The sequence below is a fragment of the Arachis duranensis genome, chromosome 3, assembly GCF_000817695.3.
Source record: "Arachis duranensis cultivar V14167 chromosome 3, aradu.V14167.gnm2.J7QH, whole genome shotgun sequence".
Classification (NCBI taxonomy): domain Eukaryota; kingdom Viridiplantae; phylum Streptophyta; class Magnoliopsida; order Fabales; family Fabaceae; genus Arachis; species Arachis duranensis.
The window spans coordinates 129,719,700-129,740,082 of NC_029774.3; the positions used below are offsets into that span (position 1 = coordinate 129,719,700).

General features: G+C 30.9%; 5 protein-coding genes across 7 annotated transcripts in view; 4 read left to right on the plus strand and 1 right to left on the minus strand.

The window, feature by feature from the left end:
• LOC107481782 (tobamovirus multiplication protein 1) overlaps positions 1–20,383 on the plus strand; it is a 49,114-nt gene that overhangs the window by 14,008 nt on the left and 14,723 nt on the right. The window lies entirely within an intron of this gene.
• LOC107481779 (alternative oxidase 3, mitochondrial) lies at positions 2,708–4,420 on the plus strand. Its single transcript, XM_016102089.2, has 4 exons — positions 2,708–3,303; positions 3,519–3,647; positions 3,721–4,209; positions 4,293–4,420. Exons 1-4 carry the CDS (start codon positions 2,962–2,964, stop codon positions 4,350–4,352), a joined length of 1,020 nt encoding a protein of 339 aa, XP_015957575.1. The 5' UTR covers positions 2,708–2,961; the 3' UTR covers positions 4,353–4,420.
• Positions 5,492–7,197, plus strand: LOC107481780 (alternative oxidase 3, mitochondrial). The gene is made up of 4 exons (XM_016102090.3): positions 5,492–5,973; positions 6,073–6,201; positions 6,315–6,803; positions 7,029–7,197. Exons 1-4 carry the CDS (start codon positions 5,722–5,724, stop codon positions 7,086–7,088), a joined length of 930 nt encoding a protein of 309 aa, XP_015957576.1. The 5' UTR covers positions 5,492–5,721; the 3' UTR covers positions 7,089–7,197.
• LOC107481776 (uncharacterized) lies at positions 8,461–12,244 on the minus strand. 3 transcript variants are annotated; one of them, XM_016102088.3, is made up of 4 exons: positions 12,043–12,244; positions 10,573–10,672; positions 9,373–9,690; positions 8,461–9,293 (listed from the first exon to the last, which is right to left on the minus strand). In XM_016102088.3, the coding sequence occupies exons 3-4, from the start codon at positions 9,682–9,684 to the stop codon at positions 8,652–8,654; spliced, it is 954 nt and encodes a 317-aa protein (XP_015957574.1). In that variant the 5' UTR covers positions 9,685–9,690; positions 10,573–10,672; positions 12,043–12,244; the 3' UTR covers positions 8,461–8,651. The 3 variants fall into 3 exon arrangements, with proteins under 3 accessions (XP_015957574.1, XP_015957572.1, XP_015957573.1); XM_016102086.3 differs by having other exon boundaries at positions 9,370–9,690; XM_016102087.3 differs by lacking the exon at positions 10,573–10,672 and having other exon boundaries at positions 9,370–9,690.
• Positions 16,276–16,788, plus strand: LOC107481532 (uncharacterized). The gene has a single exon (XM_016101811.1). The coding sequence runs from the start codon at positions 16,276–16,278 to the stop codon at positions 16,786–16,788; it is 513 nt and encodes a 170-aa protein (XP_015957297.1).

Sequence of the window (20,383 nt, forward strand, 5' to 3'; positions counted from 1 at the left end):
AGAGGGTGGGTTGATTAGATGAGTAAAACATGAGTGAGATTCACAATTTCTTCTAATGATTAGATGCGCAGGGACAGAGCTACATAGGGTAATCGGGGGCACCTGCCAACGCTTTCATTTCAATTTTTTTTTTTAAATATACATATATAATATATCTCTATTTTAAATTTTAAATAATTTTATTATAAATAAATTAAATTTAATTATTTAAAATTTTAAATTTATTTTATCTTTATATCATTCTGACTATTAGTTAACTTAATTAAATTTATTTTTTTCATAAAATTTCAGTCGTTACCATTTTTTTATTCTCTTAAATCTTCTTTTCAGTTTCGTATTTTCAACTTTTTTTCTATTCTTTTTTCAGTGGTTATCTTCTCTTCATCAAAAAGTAAATTTTAAATTCTTTATTTTATTCTCTTAAATCTTCTCTTCAGTTTCGTATTTTCAACTTTATTTCAACTCTACAATTTGGCTGTTCAAGATGGGTTGGAGGTCGGTTGTTGTTGGACTGGTTCGACTTCAAAGGTTTATAATGCTCGTAGTGGTTATTTGTGACTCAGTAAGAAGATGTTTAATTGGGAGGATAGGGGGAATTGGCTTTGACTTTGGCGTCAACATGTTTCAGAAAAGCACAAATTCTTGGCCTGGCTTTGTCTTCAAGAGGCTCTTCCTACTGCTGCATTTCGTTTTAGGAGTGGTATTTCGTTCACAGATAGTTGTCCACGATATTTTTCAGGTCAGAAATCTGTTTTACATTGCATTTTGGATTGTCCAAAAACCCAGCTAGTTTGGCAAGTTTTGGGATCTCCGGTCAACCACTGGATTTGATGAATTAGTTCATACATAATAGCAAATAGCACCCCCTTTAGATTCTTTTCTAGTCTTTGGTGGATTTGGCGTTCGATGAACTATGAGATCTTACATCCACACGAGCCTTGGCCTACAAACAAGGTTACTGGTATGACTTTGTCCTTGGAAAAGGTGTTCTTGAATATTTTTGAGTTGCAACGAGTGTCTATCCCCTCCACCATTAGTGGCTCTTGGATTCCCTCGTCGGTTGGTACCTTTAAGATTAATTGTGATACTAGTTATCCTGACAATGGTACTCGAGTTGGTTTTGTCTGTGTTAGCAGAGATTGGAAGAGAGTCATAGTATTTTGCAAGCAGAGTTGTTTGCTACTTGGAGAGGCTTTCTTTTAGCCTGGACTCGAAACAAAGAGATATTATATGCGAGACAGGTTATGTGGAGGCCTTTATTATTGTAAATAATTTACAAAATTGCTCTGATTTTATTGATCATTCAATGTTAAAAATCTGAGATATCATGTCTTGAAAATAGTATACTGATCTTCGATTGATTTTAAGAGATAAGTAACTATTCTATTCTATTTTAATAACACACAATATTAAATCATTAATCCTCTATTAAATATCTATATTATACTCATAATAAAAATAATTAATTCAATAATTTTTATATATCTTCAATATTATACTCATAATAATTATTTTATTATCGTAGCTAGATCTTAATAAAAATCATTACTACAATAAATTTATTACTAACAAATAATACTAATTAGTTTATTTATTATCAAACGTGTAATCTTAATAAAAATTATTATTACAATAAATTTATTAATAACAATTAATATTAATTATTTTATTACCATACCTACACATTTTAATAAAAATTATTACTACAATCTATTAATAACAATAATTAATTTATTATCATACATCCATAACCTTAAAAAGAATTATTACTACACTAATCTCTAACATTATTACTATAATTTATTACTACTAATCTCTAAAATAATCACTATTATTTTAATTAAATTAAAATATTTAAAAATTATTACTACACTAATATCTAATATTATCACCATAATAAACTACTAATCTCTAACATTATCACTATTATTTTTAATTAAATTAAAATATTTAAAAATTATTATTACACTAATTTCTAACATTATCACTATAATAAATCACTAATCTCTAACATTATCACTATTATTTTAATTAAATCAAAATATTTAAAATAAAAGCTTACATAATTAGGATGATGAAGATAATTAGTAATGTGTAATTTCGGATGATTGACGCCTTTTATTTTCTTTTTTCTTGACATTGTTAAAAGTTAGTGGTCTAATTTTTTTTTTCTTCAAAGGTCCAATTTCATATCAATGGAAAATAAAAGTGCAGGTGGGATTAGAGAGTCAAGGAGAGTTGGAACTTAGAACGAAAGTGAATGAAGAGAATGTGGTATTTAGATGAGAATGTAGAACTTAGAACGAAAGTGAATGAAGAGAATGTGGTATTTAGATAAGAATGTATACAAGCAGGAAGGACTCGAGTGCATGCATGTTTGACGAGTGGCTAAAAACACAAATCGAACCGTTCAATTTGTGTACCTACCAAATTTTGAATCTAACCGTTCGATTCAAAATTTCTTGATCAAAGCCGTCACATTCCTGTGAAACTCCCTACACTTCCATAACCTGATTATACTCCATGTTTTTCCAATATCAAAATTGAAAAACTCTATAGGTACCAACAAGTTTGGTCCTTAAAACAAAAACTATTTGATTAAGTAAAAATTGTTGTGCCCAAGCGCAGTCAGCGCAGACCAACTTTTGTAGATGGTGGCAGTCATAGTACATGAAACCAATCAGTGCCGGGGCCAATAATCCAATCCAACGGATAAAAAATGTAGCAGCCAGATAGAAATAATTGTAAAAGCACATGGTCACGATCCCTCTGACCTTCCTCGGACTTTTCCTCCCTCATTCATGGAATAATGAAACTATTCTCTCAGCAAAATGGCAAATTCAAAATTGAACACAAACATCGCTAAACAAATATCTGCAACTTGTCAATAACACTGCAGTATAAATTGCGCCAACTCCCACCTAATCTGCTCACACACATCAAGATTCTAGTTAATTCAACATGAAGTACGTCGTTTTAGCAAGGTCAACGGCACGAGCTCTATTCACCGGTGGCCGGATCTACCACCGCCAATTCTCCACGGTGACGATCGCCAGACAACTGGAGAAGGAGGCCACACACCACCATGGTGGCAGCGCCTTCGGCGAAAGCGGAAGCTTCTGGTGGCGGAAGATGTCCTCCCTGCCTGAGATAAAGGATCAGCATCACTCAGAAGAGAAGAAAAAAGAGGACACCACCACCACCAACAACAACGAGAACGGTGTTGTTTCGAGTTACTGGGGGATCACGAGGCCTAAGGTTCAGAGGGAAGATGGTACCGAATGGCCTTGGAACTGTTTCATGGTAAGCATCTTGCAACAGGACACTCATCAGTTATGTATTTTTTTTTTTTGGAAGATCTGGTACAGTTAACTTAACCTGAAGTTATAGTTGATAGTCGTTAAATAATTTGACAGATTTCACTATTAATTTCATAAGAAGTTAAGTTAACTGTACCTGATTTTTTGCCTCGTAGTTTGTCCTGTGAATCTGTGATAACTGATGTATGCCACTTTCAGCCATGGGACACTTATCGCGCAGATGTGTCCATAGATGTGAAGAAACATTACGTGCCAAAGACGTTTTCGGACAAGGTTGCCTTCAGGAGTGTCAAATTTCTCAGGGTTCTCTCAGATTTGTACTTCAAGGTCTGTCCTACAAATGATTTGATGATTCTTTGGTAGATAGAATTTAAAGAGATGTATATGATTGTAATTTCAGGAGCGGTATGGATGCCATGCCATGATGCTAGAAACAATTGCAGCTGTGCCAGGAATGGTGGGAGGGATGTTGTTACACCTCAAGTCACTAAGGAAGTTCCAACACAGTGGCGGTTGGATCAAGGCACTGCTTGAGGAAGCAGAGAACGAGAGGATGCACCTCATGACCATGGTTGAGCTTGTGAAACCAAGCTGGCACGAGAGGCTTCTTGTTATTACTGCTCAGGGAGTTTTCTTCAATGCCTTCTTTGTGTTCTACCTTCTCTCACCAAAGACCGCACACAGGTTTGTTGGTTATTTGGAAGAAGAAGCTGTCATCTCGTATACACAGCACTTGGATGCAATTGTAAGTGGCAAGGTTGAGAATGTCCCTGCTCCTGCCATTGCCATTGATTATTGGAGGCTTCCAAAGGATGCAACTCTCAAGGATGTTATTACTGTCATTCGCGCTGATGAGGCTCACCATAGAGACGTCAATCACTTCGCTTCTGTAAGTCTCAATCAACAACTAACTCTCTATCTTACACTTCCATCAAACATGCTTTGATTTCTTTCCACTTCTCCTTTATGCAGGATATTCACCATGAAGGAAAGGAATTGAAGGAGGCTCCAGCTCCTATTGGTTATCACTGAGTCATTATTTTTGCTTTATAAACCATTTCTGTATCCAAAGGTTAAATAAAATGTATCCCCATTGTGCATTTTCGGACCAAATAATTCATTAATTAATTCTTAATTATAACATAGGAGTCATAATTGATTGAGTGGCTCATTGATAGGGTTATTTTGAAAGGGAAAAATATAGGGTACCAACATACTATCCGCCAACTTCTGCCAACTCTTATTTATATTTGTGTTTTATGGAAGTGTGTTCATAGATGTGTCTAATAATTAATATATTTTAAATACATATATAAAGAGACACATCCAGAAAATATAGCTACAAAGACACTTCTATTAAACACAGTTATAAAAAAGACATTTTTATTAGACACATCTACGAACACACAATTATAAATAAGAGTTGGTAGAAGTTGGCAGATATGCTGTTGGTAACGTAGCGGAACCGTTTTGAAAGAGCAATGCTATGGGCCAGCAACTTGTGTGATTAGTAGCCATCAAATAGCCATCAATGATGATTTAATGGTGTGAGATTGATGTGAGATTGGTTCCAATGACTCACCTTTCTCTACTGGTTACATGTTGGCCAAAATTCAATAAAATTGCTGGCCCTAGACTTTTTCATTTTGAAATGTGCAAATCAAGTCTGCTTGAATTGATTTAGTTACAATCGTAATCGATCACATTTTGAACAAATGATTTGTTATATCGTATCAGAGTTTTTATGAACTACAAAAAAGGTTTAAAATTTGATCTTTGTTACTTTAAAGAAAAAAATTTTAACATGAGATAAATACAAAAAACTAATGCGAAATTCGATTTTACATAAAACAAAATTGACCTAACTTAGGCCTATTTGCATCTGATTTAACAATGAAATTGAAATTGAATACTTGTTCATGTTATTTTATCTTAAGCACTGAAGCACGAAACTTCTTAGCAAATAATCTGTTAGTTTGATATATTGGTTTTAAGAAAAACTTGGTGGACAAGGTTAAAGGAAGGATATTATAAAATTAACAAACCAGTCAAAAGTTGAAATGCTAGCTTCTACTTTCTAATATTTAACTGCCAATAACAATCACACAACTATGTTTTTTCTTTGATGATGTCTAGTTCTAGAATCCTCTGATTGTTCACTTTTATATTTGTTTACTTATAGGATTAGTTTGCTGATGATTTCATGACAATATTTTATCTAGTCTGGAAGCTTCATAATCATAATTTTCCAACAATAAATTAATATATAATCCCATCATCTTGCGGAAATGGCAAATTTCAAAGTGAACAGACATCTGCATAATGATGCATTCATGCATATATAAAATGGAAGAGTCTCAGCCACTTTGGTCACACACATTGAGATTGAAGCTCTCTCAACATGAAGTATATAACTCTAACAAGGTTCGCGGCACGAGCTCTGTCTAATAGTGGCCGGAACTACCAGCGCCGCTGCTTCTCCTCCTCCACCATTCCTGAGATAAAGGATCAGCAGCACTCGGAGGAGAAGAAGAGTGAAGTCAACAACAACAATAACACCAACAACAATGGTGTGGTTTCAAGTTACTGGGGGATCACAAGGCCAAAGGTTAAAAGGGAGGATGGTACTGAGTGGCCTTGGAACTGTTTCATGGTAAGAAACTAAGAATCTTGCAACAGAACACAATGTATATGTAATGTCTATTATTATAGTTTGATGAGCGAGGATGTTTGTAAATGATGTCTCTTTCAGCCATGGGACACTTACCACTCAGATGTGTCCATTGACGTGACCAAGCACCATGTGCCAAAATCCTTTGCAGACAAGTTTGCATACAGGAGTGTCAAGTTTCTTAGGTTTTTCTCAGATTTGTACTTCAAGGTGTGTGTGATTATTCCACATGAATTTGAATATGCTGTTGAAATAATAAAATAATTAAGAGTCTCTTATTTATACTCTTAAAAAGACTAAGCTCCTAACAAATATAATTGCAGGAGCGGTACGGGTGCCATGCCATGATGCTAGAAACAATTGCAGGTGTCCCTGGAATGGTAGGAGGGATGTTGCTGCACCTCAAGTCTCTGAGGAAGTTTGAACACAGTGGAGGTTGGATTAAAGCACTGCTTGAGGAGGCAGAGAACGAGAGGATGCACCTGATGACCATGGTGGAGCTTGTGAAACCCAGCTGGCACGAGAGGCTTCTTGTTATTACTGCTCAGGGAGTTTTCTTCAATGCTTTCTTTGTGTTCTACCTCATCTCACCAAAAGCAGCGCATAGGTTTGTTGGGTACTTGGAAGAAGAGGCTCTGATCTCTTACACACAACACTTGAAGGCAATTGAGACTGGCAAAGTCCAGAATGTCCCTGCTCCTGCTATTGCAATTGACTATTGGAGGCTTCCAAAGGATGCAACTCTCAAGGATGTTATTACTGTCATTCGCGCTGATGAGGCTCACCATAGAGACGTCAATCACTTTGCTTCTGTGCGTTTCGTGAAAACTCGCATGCAGTTGTCTTCATGTAAAATTGATAGTCGAGAACCGTTAGATAACAATTTAGTTAAATCTGTCAAATTATCTAACTGTTATCGACTATCAACTTCACAACAAGATAACTATACGTGAGTTTTCAGCTCGTCTCATATTTTAATTTGTTTCCATATATTTACTTGCATTTTGGTTTTATATATTATATTCTTCCTTATGCAGGATATTCATCATCAAGGAAAGCAATTGAAGCAGGCTCCAGCACCTATTGGCTATCATTGACTCATTATTTTTGTATTCTTGGATTAGAAAAATAAAAACTAGCTTTTGTTTTCTTTACCATTTTTGTAAGTCAAGATTCAATAAAATGTATTCCCATTTTCAGTGTGCATTTTGAGACCTAAAATAAAGTTTAGAGAAAACAAAAATAAAAAATCAAAACCTCCTTCCTTTCTCCTATTAGGGGCCCTCTCAGTTCTCCTTCTACTCATTCTTTTTTCTCAACTAATTACTACAACGAAAAGTGCTAAGGATTATGCATATAACACAATGTAAAATGCTAAAGATGCAAATAAAAAATTCATATATTTTTCATAATGCAACTAAGCACATCTAAAGTTATCTATACCTACTAAAATATCTAACTATGCACTCTGAAAGTCACCACCAAAATTAGATAAAAAAGAAAAATAAAATGTCTATTCTATTCTTAAACTACTAATCATGCTCTGGTATGCAAAATAGTTGGGACAAAGTGGAACTACAAAGAGAAGGGATATTATAGTCTAAGAAAATGAGGGTTTACGAAAGAAAATAAAATGAGAAGGGAATTAGAGAGTTCAAACTCTTAAGAAAGAAAAATAAATCAAAATCAAATTCAATTTTATTAGAATTTATTGCCATGTGGGATTTGAATGTTGGTTGACTAGTAATTGAAAAAAAGGATATTTGTGTTACTTAGGTAGCGTTGGAAGAAGAACTGAGACTGTGAGATAGAAATTCGAAGATAGAGACAGTTTCTGTATTGTGTTTGATATAAGATGTATAGAACTGAGTTATGTCTTAATATTTTATTTGGTTTAAAATAAAAATAGAGACTGAAATATATAAAATGACTAAATTACCCTAACTATATTTTGTTCAAGCTCTTTCTTTCTTTGTTGCAGATAGTCCAGCTGGCTGCAAAGATTAATTTCATGGATGAAAAATCACCGAAAAGGTTCTTGTTAACTATCAAACTACCTTCTAATGTATCTAACTTTGAAAGACCTGCAGTTGATGACTCAAGTTTCATACTTGCATTAATGTAGTCACAACTCCACTGATCAAAATCTGTTGAAAGTGGTAGTAACAAAGATTTTAAGCTGATTTCCATATATTTTGATTGAATAGGTTAGATGTTTATGACAATCGTGATTTGGTAAAAAGTGCTGCATTATTTTACCAATAGTTTCTTATTTTATGGCAAAAGATGTACAAAAACAGGCATCAGATTGAAATGTCTTATAAGTGGAAAATATTTGGCTGTGACTTGTTGCAATGAATTGTTCTGAATGTTGTTCTTTGTTTTATCACCTCTGACAGTTATATGAGTTTTGTTAATAATGGCATTTAGAAGTAGAAGATCTACAAGTGGTTCCAATGGCACCAACAGTTCTAATGTAATTGGAGAACGCTTTTGCTATTGTGGTTTGAGAATGGCTTTACAAGTCTCAAATAAGTGTCACCTAATATATACTTGGACAGAAAGTCTTAAATCAACCTAAGTTCCAAAAGACTACCAAAGACCACATAATAAGTTTCACAATATACCACAACAGGAGACAATCTGCACTAATTCTATTATTATCTTAGAATGGATCGCACTAATGCACTCTTCTGAGAATTTGTCAAACTCCAGAAGCTCTTCTCCAAATTTGAGTTATCAGAAAACTTCAACACAACCTGCACAACCTCATCATCACTGAATCCAAGTTGTTCAAGCTTCTCACCAATCTTAAACCTCTCATTCACACCTGAAATAGCATCAGCAAGAATTTGGACATGCTTCTCTTGGGCAGCAATAGAAAACCGCACACATTCAACCATCCTCTCTAGAATGTCATTTTGCTTCCTCTTCTTTCCTGAATGCCTTGCGCTAGCTGCACCAGCCTCAGAGTGTGAAGCTGCTCCTTGCTCTCCATCAAAGCTTGTATTTGCTGACACCTCAAATTCGTCCAATCCAGGAATCTGATCTTCCTCTTCTTCATGAACTTGTTCCTGTGTGTTGAAACCATTTATTGCATCTACACCTGTGGCTCTATCCTTTCCGAATGTACCCTCTAGAATTCCTGGACTCTGATCTTCCCCTTCTTCGTGAACTTGTTCCTGTGTGTTGAAACCACTTGCTGCACTTACACCCGTGGCTCTATCCTTTCCGAATATACCCTCTAGTCGGTGGAACAAAGGGAATGGCTTCCCAACAGTGTAGAACTTGGTCGGGTGTGCCTGCGATAAAATAAACATAAGTTAGTCTACATACTCTAAAGTCACAATTCAATTAAATTTAGGTAAATTTACACACGACCTTCGTCCACGCATCAAGAACATCTTTACTGTCTACTTCCACACACTGTTTTTTAGAATTCCACCCAAATCCACTGCAAGCCAACATCTCAGAGGCATATTGATACTTCTCCTTCAATCGCTTATGCTTATTTTTGCAATGTTTGGCGGTTATGGTACAAGTTGGGAAGGCCTCCAGCATCTTTAAAGCTAGTTTTTTAAAAGTTCCTGGTTTGAATTGTCCAGAATCGGTTTTCAGACCATCAACAACGAACTCCTTCATGAAACCCACAAATGCTTTGGTTTCTTCATCACTCCACATGCGCTTGTTCATTCTTACCTAAGAAGAAGTGAAACAGGAATAAGTTATACAATCCAATTAAGTCTTATAAATACCAAGTAAGTTTCAATGACCATGTTACAAAGAACAAGTCTTAGAATGGAAAACAAGAATACAAGCTGTTTTCATGATATTAAAAATGAAATTCACATTTGGGCACATATTTCTTATCAAGCTGGTTTCATGATATTAGAATGTTAACCGAAGCTATTCTCGTTCTCATAATTTTGGTTAATTAGCATCTGATTATCAAAGGCATGTTTGCAAGTTGAAAACATTTAACAACACAATCATGCTTTTAAAATAAAATACTATGAAACATCAATCATGAAAGAAACTAATATAGTATGTGGAGCAGACATTTTTGATGAATTAGTACTGCAGCAGCAAGCACATCAAAAGACAAAAGATTGTCCTGTATCAAGAGAGAAATAAATTTGAATCATCACTGCATTTTAATTTTCTCATCATCACTGCATGTCACTTTTTAGTAACAAATTCATCACAACTTAAAATTATAACAAATCCAGAATGAGTAACACACTGAAATATAGAATTAATCACAAAATTGAATACAAAGAAGACAATCTTATTGCAAATACAACTTCTGCGTAAATGCGAGTAATTAATCATGCAAGTAGTTAATTGCACTGATAGTAAAAATTCATACACCCAGAGAAGACAAGTTCTGTAGTTACAAATTCATACAACTGCAAACAAACAAAAAAACCAAGAGAAGACAAGCTGCAAAAGGGGACACATATAGAACCCATTACAACAACACAAAAGCGAACAGAGAAGAGAGGATTGAAGAGGAGACCACACACTGAAAAACGACGCGAAAACAGCGGCTACGAAGACGAAGGTTCAACGGCAACTAACCTTATTCGCTGTAGGTTCGACGACAATGAGGTTGTGGTGATCCTGGCGGCAGCGACAAAGCAGGGGCTTCCGCTAGGTTCTTCGATGGTGGTACAGAATCCTGTGTTGGACAAGGGAAGAGATGAAACGAAGAAGTTAGCACAAAGGACAAGCTTGAAATAATTAGTTTGCATTGAGGGTATTTTTGAAAAAAATTATTAATTAAATTTCAGTCTCTACCTCTAAAAATTTCTCTTTTTTTTTTTTAAATATTGAAAGAACTGAAATTTTATATTTTGATAGGCTAACAAACATAATACTAAGATTGAAAATTAGTTATTGAGATAAAATATATATTAAAAATAAGAAACAATATATCTATTTGTATATAAATATATGGTAATTACTGATTAGTTTTGAATATACACATGATATTTAATTTTATATGAAATTAAGACAATTAAAAGCATAATAAGATAATTAATAATTGAATGTTAAATCATCTTGAATATTGAATCAGTGATGGCAGAATAACTATTCACTATTTAGGATTTTTGGATCACAAAGTGATCATAATTTATTAAATTATTTCAACTAAGTAATAGAGTACTTCTATAAATTAAAACACTTCGAAAGTAAGCAGAGGGAGTTGAATAATTTGAGAGAGTAATTTGAATATAAATAAGAGCAATGCTAGGAGGACAGCAACTTTTGTGATTGTTAGCAATCAACTAACCATCAATGATGATTTGATGGTGTGAGATTGGTATGAGATTTCATCTAATGGCTCACCTTTCTCTGCTGGTTATATGCTGGCCAAAATTCAATGAAATTACTGGCCCCCTAGATTTTCCCTATAAATAATTATCCGCTGATTTTTATTTACCCTTCATCTAACAAAATTATATAAAGGTGTTACCAAAAGTTCACCAACATATACGAAAAGTAAGGTTTTTTATACGCGTGGAGTATTATATTTACATTTTTTATTTTTTTAAAATATCTAATTCGGTTTGTAAAAGATTTGTAGTGAAGCACTCAAATTTCTAGCAAAATTTATTTACTAAATCGATTTTTAATATTTGAAAGAACGGACAAACAATTTGTGTTAAATGTATACATAAAATGTATGTTTCATTGGTCACATCTACCCTTTTATCAACAGAAATTTGTTTCTGCTAAAAGAAATTAACCCGTATCACATTTTCTTCATTTTTTTTGGTAGAAGGAAAGGATCTAGGGTTCAAAGCAAACTACAAAACAGAACTAAATATCAAGTTAGGGGGCATTGAAACCCCTTTGGCATCATCATTCAGGAAGACTTTGAGTTCCTCCAAGGGTTGATCGACAAAAAATTGAAAAAAAAACCTTCATCCTCTTTTGCAGAACCAAAAACACCCATGCTTCACAACAACTTACATGAAAACAAAGCCCTAAAAACCTATTTCATGAAATGAATACCCAAACTCAAAATAGCGGAAAATATGTTACCTTTGATCGTGTCTCGGGTGACAGTGGTTTCTCTATGATCACTTTTCTGCTGTGCGTGCTGAACGAACACTTGACCCAATCCTTGAATGTTCACCTTCAGCTTCAGAAACACAAATTGGATGAAAATGGAATCCAATATGACAATGTGTTCAGTTATCCACTTTCATTTTCACCTTTTTACTGGAAATGCCAACAGTTAAGAGAAAGCACGAACCCTGACTCTTATGGTTTTATTTTATATTTTTTTCAAAATATTTTTAAATAAAAATTTAACCCAATCGCCAGATATGTGAAAGAAAACGTGACAGACCCGGCCCAATTCCAAAACTCAATGCAGACTCGAGATATATTTTACTGAATTTAAATTTGTTATTTTTATCTACTTATAATATATTAAAATTGAGTTTTTCTCCGACTACTAAAAGTGACGTGTCGATCTCTTATGCCTCCGTTTTTTCTTCAAAATGAATAAAAAAATAAATTATTTTATAAAAAATATCTTTAATATAATTATATTGTAATTAATATTTAATGAATAATATATAATTATACTAATTTAAAAACATATCTTCATTATAATTGTATCAAATCAAAATTTAATGCATTATTAAAAAATTACCTTAATAATTGATAATTTATATATTTATTTTTGTTTTACTAAAGTCTATATATAGTGTTTTTCTGTGGTACATGAATCTAAATTTGAGAGTCAATTCATAATTTTATATTTAGTGTTTTTTTTACTACTTCATAGAATAAGAATGTATTCTTCATTTTTTTTTAAGTTGATCCTTTTAAGGTACAATTTATAATTTTTTATAATATTTTTTTATATACTCATTCTATTATATTATTCTTTTGATAATTTTTTATTTGTTGTTACTCTAAGTTATTCTTATCGTCTAATGTTCCAGTTCGATTGTCTTTTGCCACAATCATTTACAATGCATTACATCCATGAAATATCTCATCGAGTTGTCTTCAATGATTCGGGTTCCAATTACATGGATGTACGCGTTCAAAGAAGAGGCAATAGTCTCTACTTTACCGAAGGATATAAGCGTTCAGTTTTGCTAAATTCATGACAAATTCAGATATGCAATTTCAACGATTGGTAATACATTTAAATTTTCTTAGTTTAAACTGTTCATTATTAGAATAATTTTTTAACATATTTTGATTTTTTTCATAAATTACCAGCTTTCTTTTGCATGCATGCAATGCCATTGAGGGGAATAAGAGTTAGTTTGGTTTCTCGGTGTGGCAATTCTATACATTGCCGCATTGCATGGATAGCGGATGGTGAAACTTATCTAACAAGAGGATGGTCTGATTTTGCACAAATTCTAAATATTAAAACTTACGATGTTATTTCAGTTGGTTGTCGTTACAAGAATGATTCTATACTATACGTGACTAAGGACTAAAAGGTTCAATATTGTTTAGGTAATTTGGTTTTACTATTAGTATTTGATTAAATTATAATTATAAAATTTTAAATTATTGCCTTAATTTATATATTACGATTATTTTTTGTGGATGTGCTATTTTTAAATAATTTAATAAAATAAAGTAGTATCAGATATTATTAAGTTTATTTTTATCCTTTATTTCTTTATTTGTATTTTCATTATATTTGACAAAAAATGAACCTACACATATATTAAATCGTTGACCTAAAGACAATTTATTTGCCAATAAAAGCAGATTTTATTTATAATTAGAATAAAATTTATTTACCAATAATCGGTAGATAAAATTGAAATTACACCCGTGTCATGTAATTATAATTTATTAATTGATTACACGCGTGTCATATAATTATAATTGATTAATTGGTATAAAATGAAATTATACCCGTGCCATGAGTAATAATCTAAATAATTATATCTTAACAAAATATAATTTGAAATAATTTATAAACAATTATCTTAACAAAAATAATTATTTAATAATTGATTTAAAAATCAATGCAAAAAATAATTATTAATAATAGTATTATTAACGGGTAAATAATATAATTTCAAATTATTATTTGAAATATAAATAATATATGAAAATCTATTGAGTAAATCAATGATTTTGCACCTTAATAATTTGACAATTATTATTCAATTAACCAGTTAATTGAATTAGTAATAACAATTTTCAATTTCAAATTTTGTATATTAAGTAGTTATTAAAAACTAGGTAATAACGATTTACATAGGAAAATCATTGATAAATTCAATTAACCATATAGAAGATAATATACTAACAGTTTTAGTATATTATTTATGGCAAGCGAAATTATTTTCTCAGATTTTCTATTAAAATTGAAATTAGTAATAGTTTAAAATAAGTTTATTAATAAAATTACTAATAGTCACAATTTATACACAAGATATATGTTTTCTATATATTATTTAAAAAATATAATGAAACATGAATAATAAATGAGTATGTTATTTCTTCGACTAGCTAATTAATGCAAAATCGAGTACCTTTTTTTATTCGATTGAGGTCATATTCTGTTTGATGAAAATTTTAATCACCTTAATTAAATCTTTTGCCTTAATTTATACAAGTAGTAATATGTTACATATTATTTGGTATATCTAAGTAGTTATTTCTCATAATGGAGATGTAAAAAATCATATTAAGGTTTATTGTCAAATAATTAATTGTATATTATTACGGAAAATAATCCGTAGATAAAATTGAAATTACACCCGTGTCATATAATTATAATTGACTAATTGGTATAAAATGAAATTATACCCGTGTCATGAGTAATAATCTAAATAATTATATCTTAACAAAATATAATTTGAAATAATTTATAAAAAATTATCTTAACAAAAATAATTATTTAATAAGTGATTTAAAAATTAATGCAAAATATAATTTTTAATAATAGTATTATTAACTAGGTAAATAATATAATTTTAAATTATTACTTGAAATATAAATAATATATGAAAATCAATTGAGTAAATCAATGATTTTAAACTTTAATAATTTGACAATTATTACTCAATTAACCAGTTAATTGAATTAGTAATAACAATTTCTAATTTTAAATTTTATATATTAAGTAATTATTAAAAACTGGGTAATAACGATTTACACGGAAAAATCATTGACAAATTCAATTAACCATAAAAAAGATAATATACTAACAGTTTTAGTATATTATTTATGGCAAGGAAAATTATTTCCTCAAATTAAATTTTATATAATTATAGTAAGTCTCTATAATTAAAGCAATATAAAACTGCTTCATATATAGCAATAATATTATACATATTTATATATCTCTTCTTTTATCTCTTTTTTTTTAAAATATTGACATATAATTAATGTAAAAAATATATAATATTAAACTGTTTTGTTATGCATATATATGAATTTATATAATAACCCGTATAATTTATACGTATGGCATAATATATATGTCAAAAAAGATTCTATAATTTTTGAAAACCACTGTTTTGTTATATAAAATTGAAATTGAAATTAAATAATTTCTATTTATATAATTTTTTTCTATTACTATCAAGTATTTCCATTAAAAATTCATATAGTTTGTAATTAGTGTATATATATATAAGTCATAATAGTCAATTGTTTCAATTATTTTGACGTTAATGCTCTTGCGAATGAATTAAGTGGATATTTAAAAAGGCTAACTAATGAGTAGAAATTTGCATACGATCAAATAATTGGTGCTGTTAGCGGTAATATGGGTGGACTTTTCTTCTTATACGGTCAAGGTAGTTGTGGAAAAATATTTTTATGGTCAACTATATCATGCTCAATTAGTCTAAATGAGGTATAGTTTTAAATGTTGCTTCGAGTGGAATTGCTGCACTTTTGTTGCCTAATGGAAGAACTGCATATTCAAGGTTTAAAATTCCTTTTGCCATAAATGAGAATTCTTTGTGTAGCATTAAACAGGGAAGTCCTCTTATAAGGTTAATATCCAAGGCCAAATTAATCACATGGGATGAAGCTCCAATGATAAGTAAGTATTGTTACGAAGCTTTAGATAGATGCCTCAGAGACATCTTAAGGTGCTCAGATTCGTATAATGCTCATTTGCCATTTGGAGGTAAAGTTGTTGTTCTCGGAAGAGATTTTAGACAAATTTTTCCTGTGATTTCCAGAGGCTCAAGGCAAGATATAATTCAGTCTTCTATTAATTCTTCATATTTGTGACATAACTATAAGGTTTTGAAACTTACAAAAAATATGAGATTGTCACTAGGTGAAAACAACAACATACAAGAACTCAGAAATTTTGCAGAATGGCTACTCAAAATTGGTGATGGTTTGGCTAGTGATACAACAGATGGTGAATCGATCGTTCATATACCATCTGACATTTTGATTAAGAACTCTGAGACAGCTTTGGATGACCTCATTGATTTCGTGTATCCAGATATGTTATCCAATTTATCCATTGAAAATTATTTCAAGGATAGAGCAATTCTTGCACCAACTTTGGATTGTGTCATTGATGTCAACAACAAGATGACTGCAGGGTTACCTGGACAAGAAAGAGTCAACTTAAGTTCAGACTCTGTGTGTGCTGAAGAGAGAAATATGGAATTTGAGTTAGATGCTTTCTCGCCGAAAATTTTAAATGGAATAAATTGTTCAGGTCTACCACCACACAAGTTGGTTCTGAAGGTTGGTGCTCCTGTTATGTTGCTGCGGAATATAGACCAAACAAATGGTTTGTGCAATGGAACGAGGATGTAAGTTAGAAGAATGGGAAATCATGTGATAGAATGCAAGACTTTAACTGGTAACAAAGCTAGAAGTATTGTTCTTATCCCAAGACTGAATCTAATTCCGAATAATGAAACATTGCCGGTCAGGTTTCAAAGAAGACAATTCCCAATTATCATGTCATTTGCAATGACAATAAATAAGTCACAAGGACAAACTCTATCGAAAGTTGGAATTTACCTTCCAATGCCAGTTTTCACTTATGGTCAATTTTATGTTGCGTTATTAAGGGTAACGAGTAAAGATGGTCTGCGAGTGCTGTTGCAAGATCATAGACACTTGGAAGATAACTGCATGATGAATGTGGTATATAGAGAAGTTTTTGAGAGCTATAATAAAAATGTAATAACAAAATGTCTTACTAAATCTATTTATTTATTAAAATTTATTACTATCACTTAAAAAAATTTAGAAATTCTAGGAACTAATAGATGAATTCTTATTATACATTAATAGTTTGAAAATATTAAAATTATCATTAAAATTCGTATAATTTTATTCTCTTGATAAACAATTTTATAATTACGTTAATCATATAATTTTATATACAAACATTGATACGGTGTTGTTTCATGTATATATTTTGCAGGTATCAAGGGATAGCATTGAATTGTTATTCAGTAGGTTTAAATTATTTATTATTTATTACAAAACTTTCTGCATTAGGATTCTCTATTAATTTGTTCTTCATTTTGAGCTGATTTTGATATTTTCTTACTTCACAGTAAACCAACATATAAAACTTTGTTGGTAGATTTAAGTATTACTAGATTATTTATGGTCATATTGAGTATATATGTCTGATTTATTGAAAAAAGTAGATTAAATAACTATTTTATAGTTAATACAATTAATACTATATTAAGAAAAGAAAAACAACACATACAAGTTATTTTTTTATTAATTAAATTATTATAATTAAAATGAAATTTAACATAACAACTTAAAATTATAATTTCAATCTTATCACGTGTATGGCACGGGTGATTAAACTTGTTCAATATTATTTTTGAGTTATATTTTCGGCTATTCAGTGTGAAATTATTTTTACAATAAAAATATATATTTTAAAGTAAAATTAATAATGTTATCAACGATAAATCGAAAAAATTTTAAAAGTGAAGGCAAAATAATATTGCAAAATAATAAAAAATATTAATATTAATATATTTAGATATTTAAATTTTGGAATATATTAATTAGTCAAATTTTTAATAAATAAATATAATTAACACATCTAAAAATATATTAATTTAAAAGTTTTTTATGTTTAAGTATTATGTTTGATTTAAGATAAACATAAAAATTGAGAGATAAATTTAAATTTTAAAAAATTACATGAGAATATTTTAATAAAAATGTAATTAAAATTTTAATTTATAGTATCAGAATTTTTAGTTCTTTCTGTCACTATTTTTTAGAGGTAACGAAGGGATTGAAATTTTGTGTTTTAATTGAAATTTTTATTTCAATCTATGACTATTAAACACAATACTAAACCGGCTCAGGATTCGGTGGTCCAAAAACCTTTGGACCACTTAGTGGTCCAAGTAGAAAACATGTTTTTAGAGTTTTTTTATCAATTACGATATTTTAAGTTTTTTAATAACTGCTGAATGGTCTTTTTCTAATTTTAATTACAAATTAACTCCATATATTTTATTTAATTATAAAAACTGTTTTTTATTTTATAAATTATTATTTTATCAATTATCTATTATATTTATTAACAATCAAATACAAAAATAACGACCAATTATATCTTCCATTCATCCTAATAATTCCAATTGATTAAAAAATTAACCTTGATCTCGTTACGTTCGTCCATGGCTTCCAAATCGTGTTCCATTTGAAATTCAATCGATTGGTTTTTCAAAACAATGGATTGAATGATAACTCAATCGATTGGTTTACACTATATCACAAAACAATCGATTGAAAGTTGTAAGGTAGAATAGTAAAAAGTTTAAACCAATCGATTGTTTATACTTTCCAATCGAATGAATGCCTCAAAACAATCGATTGTTGTTGTTACTCAATCGATTGAGTTCACGAAAACAACATGGATTTGCCAAATACAATCGATTAGAAAGTGACGGCATTGAAGTTTTAGCCAAATTCAATCGATTGGTAATGTAATCCAATCGATTGGAAGGTGATGAAGTTGAATGTTTTGCCAATTTCAATCGATTGGTAATGGTACCCAATCGATTGAAATGTGATCTGCGGCTATTTCAATCTTGTTATCTTTTTAGAAATTATCTTATTATTCATCTATCTTATCTTTAAAATTCTATCTTCAATTTTTTTTGTTTTATTTTTATGTAGATAAACTAATCTTATCTTTTTCTTAATATTAACATTATAAATTGGTGAATAATCCATCACTAATTATTCAATCCCACAATTGAAATCGTGTATCATTTTCTTTGATTATAAAAAATTTAATTGTTTTTCTTTGGAACATCCATCTACTCAATATCCAATTTTTTTTTTAATTTTCATCCGTCTATTTAATATCCACTATTTCTTCATCGTTAATCACCGTTGCAGCAATCAGCAAAGGTCCAATCAAGTTTTTCATTGTAGTGTTCAAAAAATAAACTATCGTTTTGATTACAACATCGAAGTCAGTGAATAGAATCTCTAATTTTGCAATTATTCTGTTCGATACTTTATTCGTGAAATAGAACCCCATTTCTGCACATCTCTCCTCTCTCTAAAATCCAGAAAGCTTGTGTCTTCTTCTTCTCCATTCTCACTCACATCCACTCCCAACCACATACATAATTCCAACCCACAAAACCAGTATCCCCATAATGGCCAGAACTAAGAACGCCAAAAGAGCCAGGTTGAGGGAGAAAGCTCTGCCCCCGCCAGACTAATTACTTCATCCCATTATATGGCAAGGTGGCTGCCGTCTCGCAGGGCATTGAACAACTATGTGGAGAAGTTCGAGTCCAGGACAATTATTCCTCCCAGGTACATAACAGCCGAGTTCCTTCAGGATAGACGTTTTAATTTGGTGTTGAATGCATTGCAAACACAGCACTTAATTGATTTTGTACAAACTAGGGATGATTATTACCCGCACTTGGTTAGGGCTGTTTATAGTACTTTAAATTATGTTGTTCTTGAACCTGATGAAGAGGGTGAGATAATACCGTTGATTGAGTTTGATTTAGAGAAACAGCATTATAGAGTTACTTTACAAGAACTAGCTGAACAATGAAGTCTAAGTTATCATGAGGCAAAATTTACTAAAGGTATTGTAGCAGATGAGGAATGGGGAGAATACAACAGATTAGTTGGTTTGCAGAATTTACAATATGAGAATCCTTTTTTAAAAATACTTTTTTAAAATAGATAATTTTTCTAAAAATACTTTTTTAAAACAAGATTAAAATTCGTATAATCAATGTGTCGTATCTCCATCCTTCATAGCCCCTAATTGCTTGTGTAATTGGTTGAGAAAATTATTTATCAAAAAAATATTCAGCTTATTTAGATGTCATTAAATTATTAAAAAAGATATTTTTTAATAATTTTTTTATTTTTTAAAGTG

Bases quoted from the DNA above. Each gene is read 5' to 3' on its own strand.
- LOC107481780 (XM_016102090.3), top strand. From the start codon at position 5,722: ATGAAGTATATAACTCTAACAAGGTTCGCGGCACGAGCTCTGTCTAAT. The intron at 5,974-6,072 runs GTAAGAAACTAA...TGTCTCTTTCAG, and splicing joins GGCCTTGGAACTGTTTCATG to CCATGGGACACTTACCACTC. The intron at 6,804-7,028 runs GTGCGTTTCGTG...TTCCTTATGCAG, and splicing joins ACGTCAATCACTTTGCTTCT to GATATTCATCATCAAGGAAA.
- LOC107481532 (XM_016101811.1), top strand. From the start codon at position 16,276: ATGAGATTGTCACTAGGTGAAAACAACAACATACAAGAACTCAGAAAT.
- LOC107481776 (XM_016102087.3), bottom strand. From the start codon at position 9,684: ATGAACAAGCGCATGTGGAGTGATGAAGAAACCAAAGCATTTGTGGGT. The intron at 9,294-9,369 runs GTGTGTAAATTT...ATTTTATCGCAG, and splicing joins TTGATGCGTGGACGAAGGTC to GCACACCCGACCAAGTTCTA.
- LOC107481779 (XM_016102089.2), top strand. From the start codon at position 2,962: ATGAAGTACGTCGTTTTAGCAAGGTCAACGGCACGAGCTCTATTCACC. The intron at 3,304-3,518 runs GTAAGCATCTTG...TGCCACTTTCAG, and splicing joins GGCCTTGGAACTGTTTCATG to CCATGGGACACTTATCGCGC. The intron at 3,648-3,720 runs GTCTGTCCTACA...TTGTAATTTCAG, and splicing joins TCTCAGATTTGTACTTCAAG to GAGCGGTATGGATGCCATGC.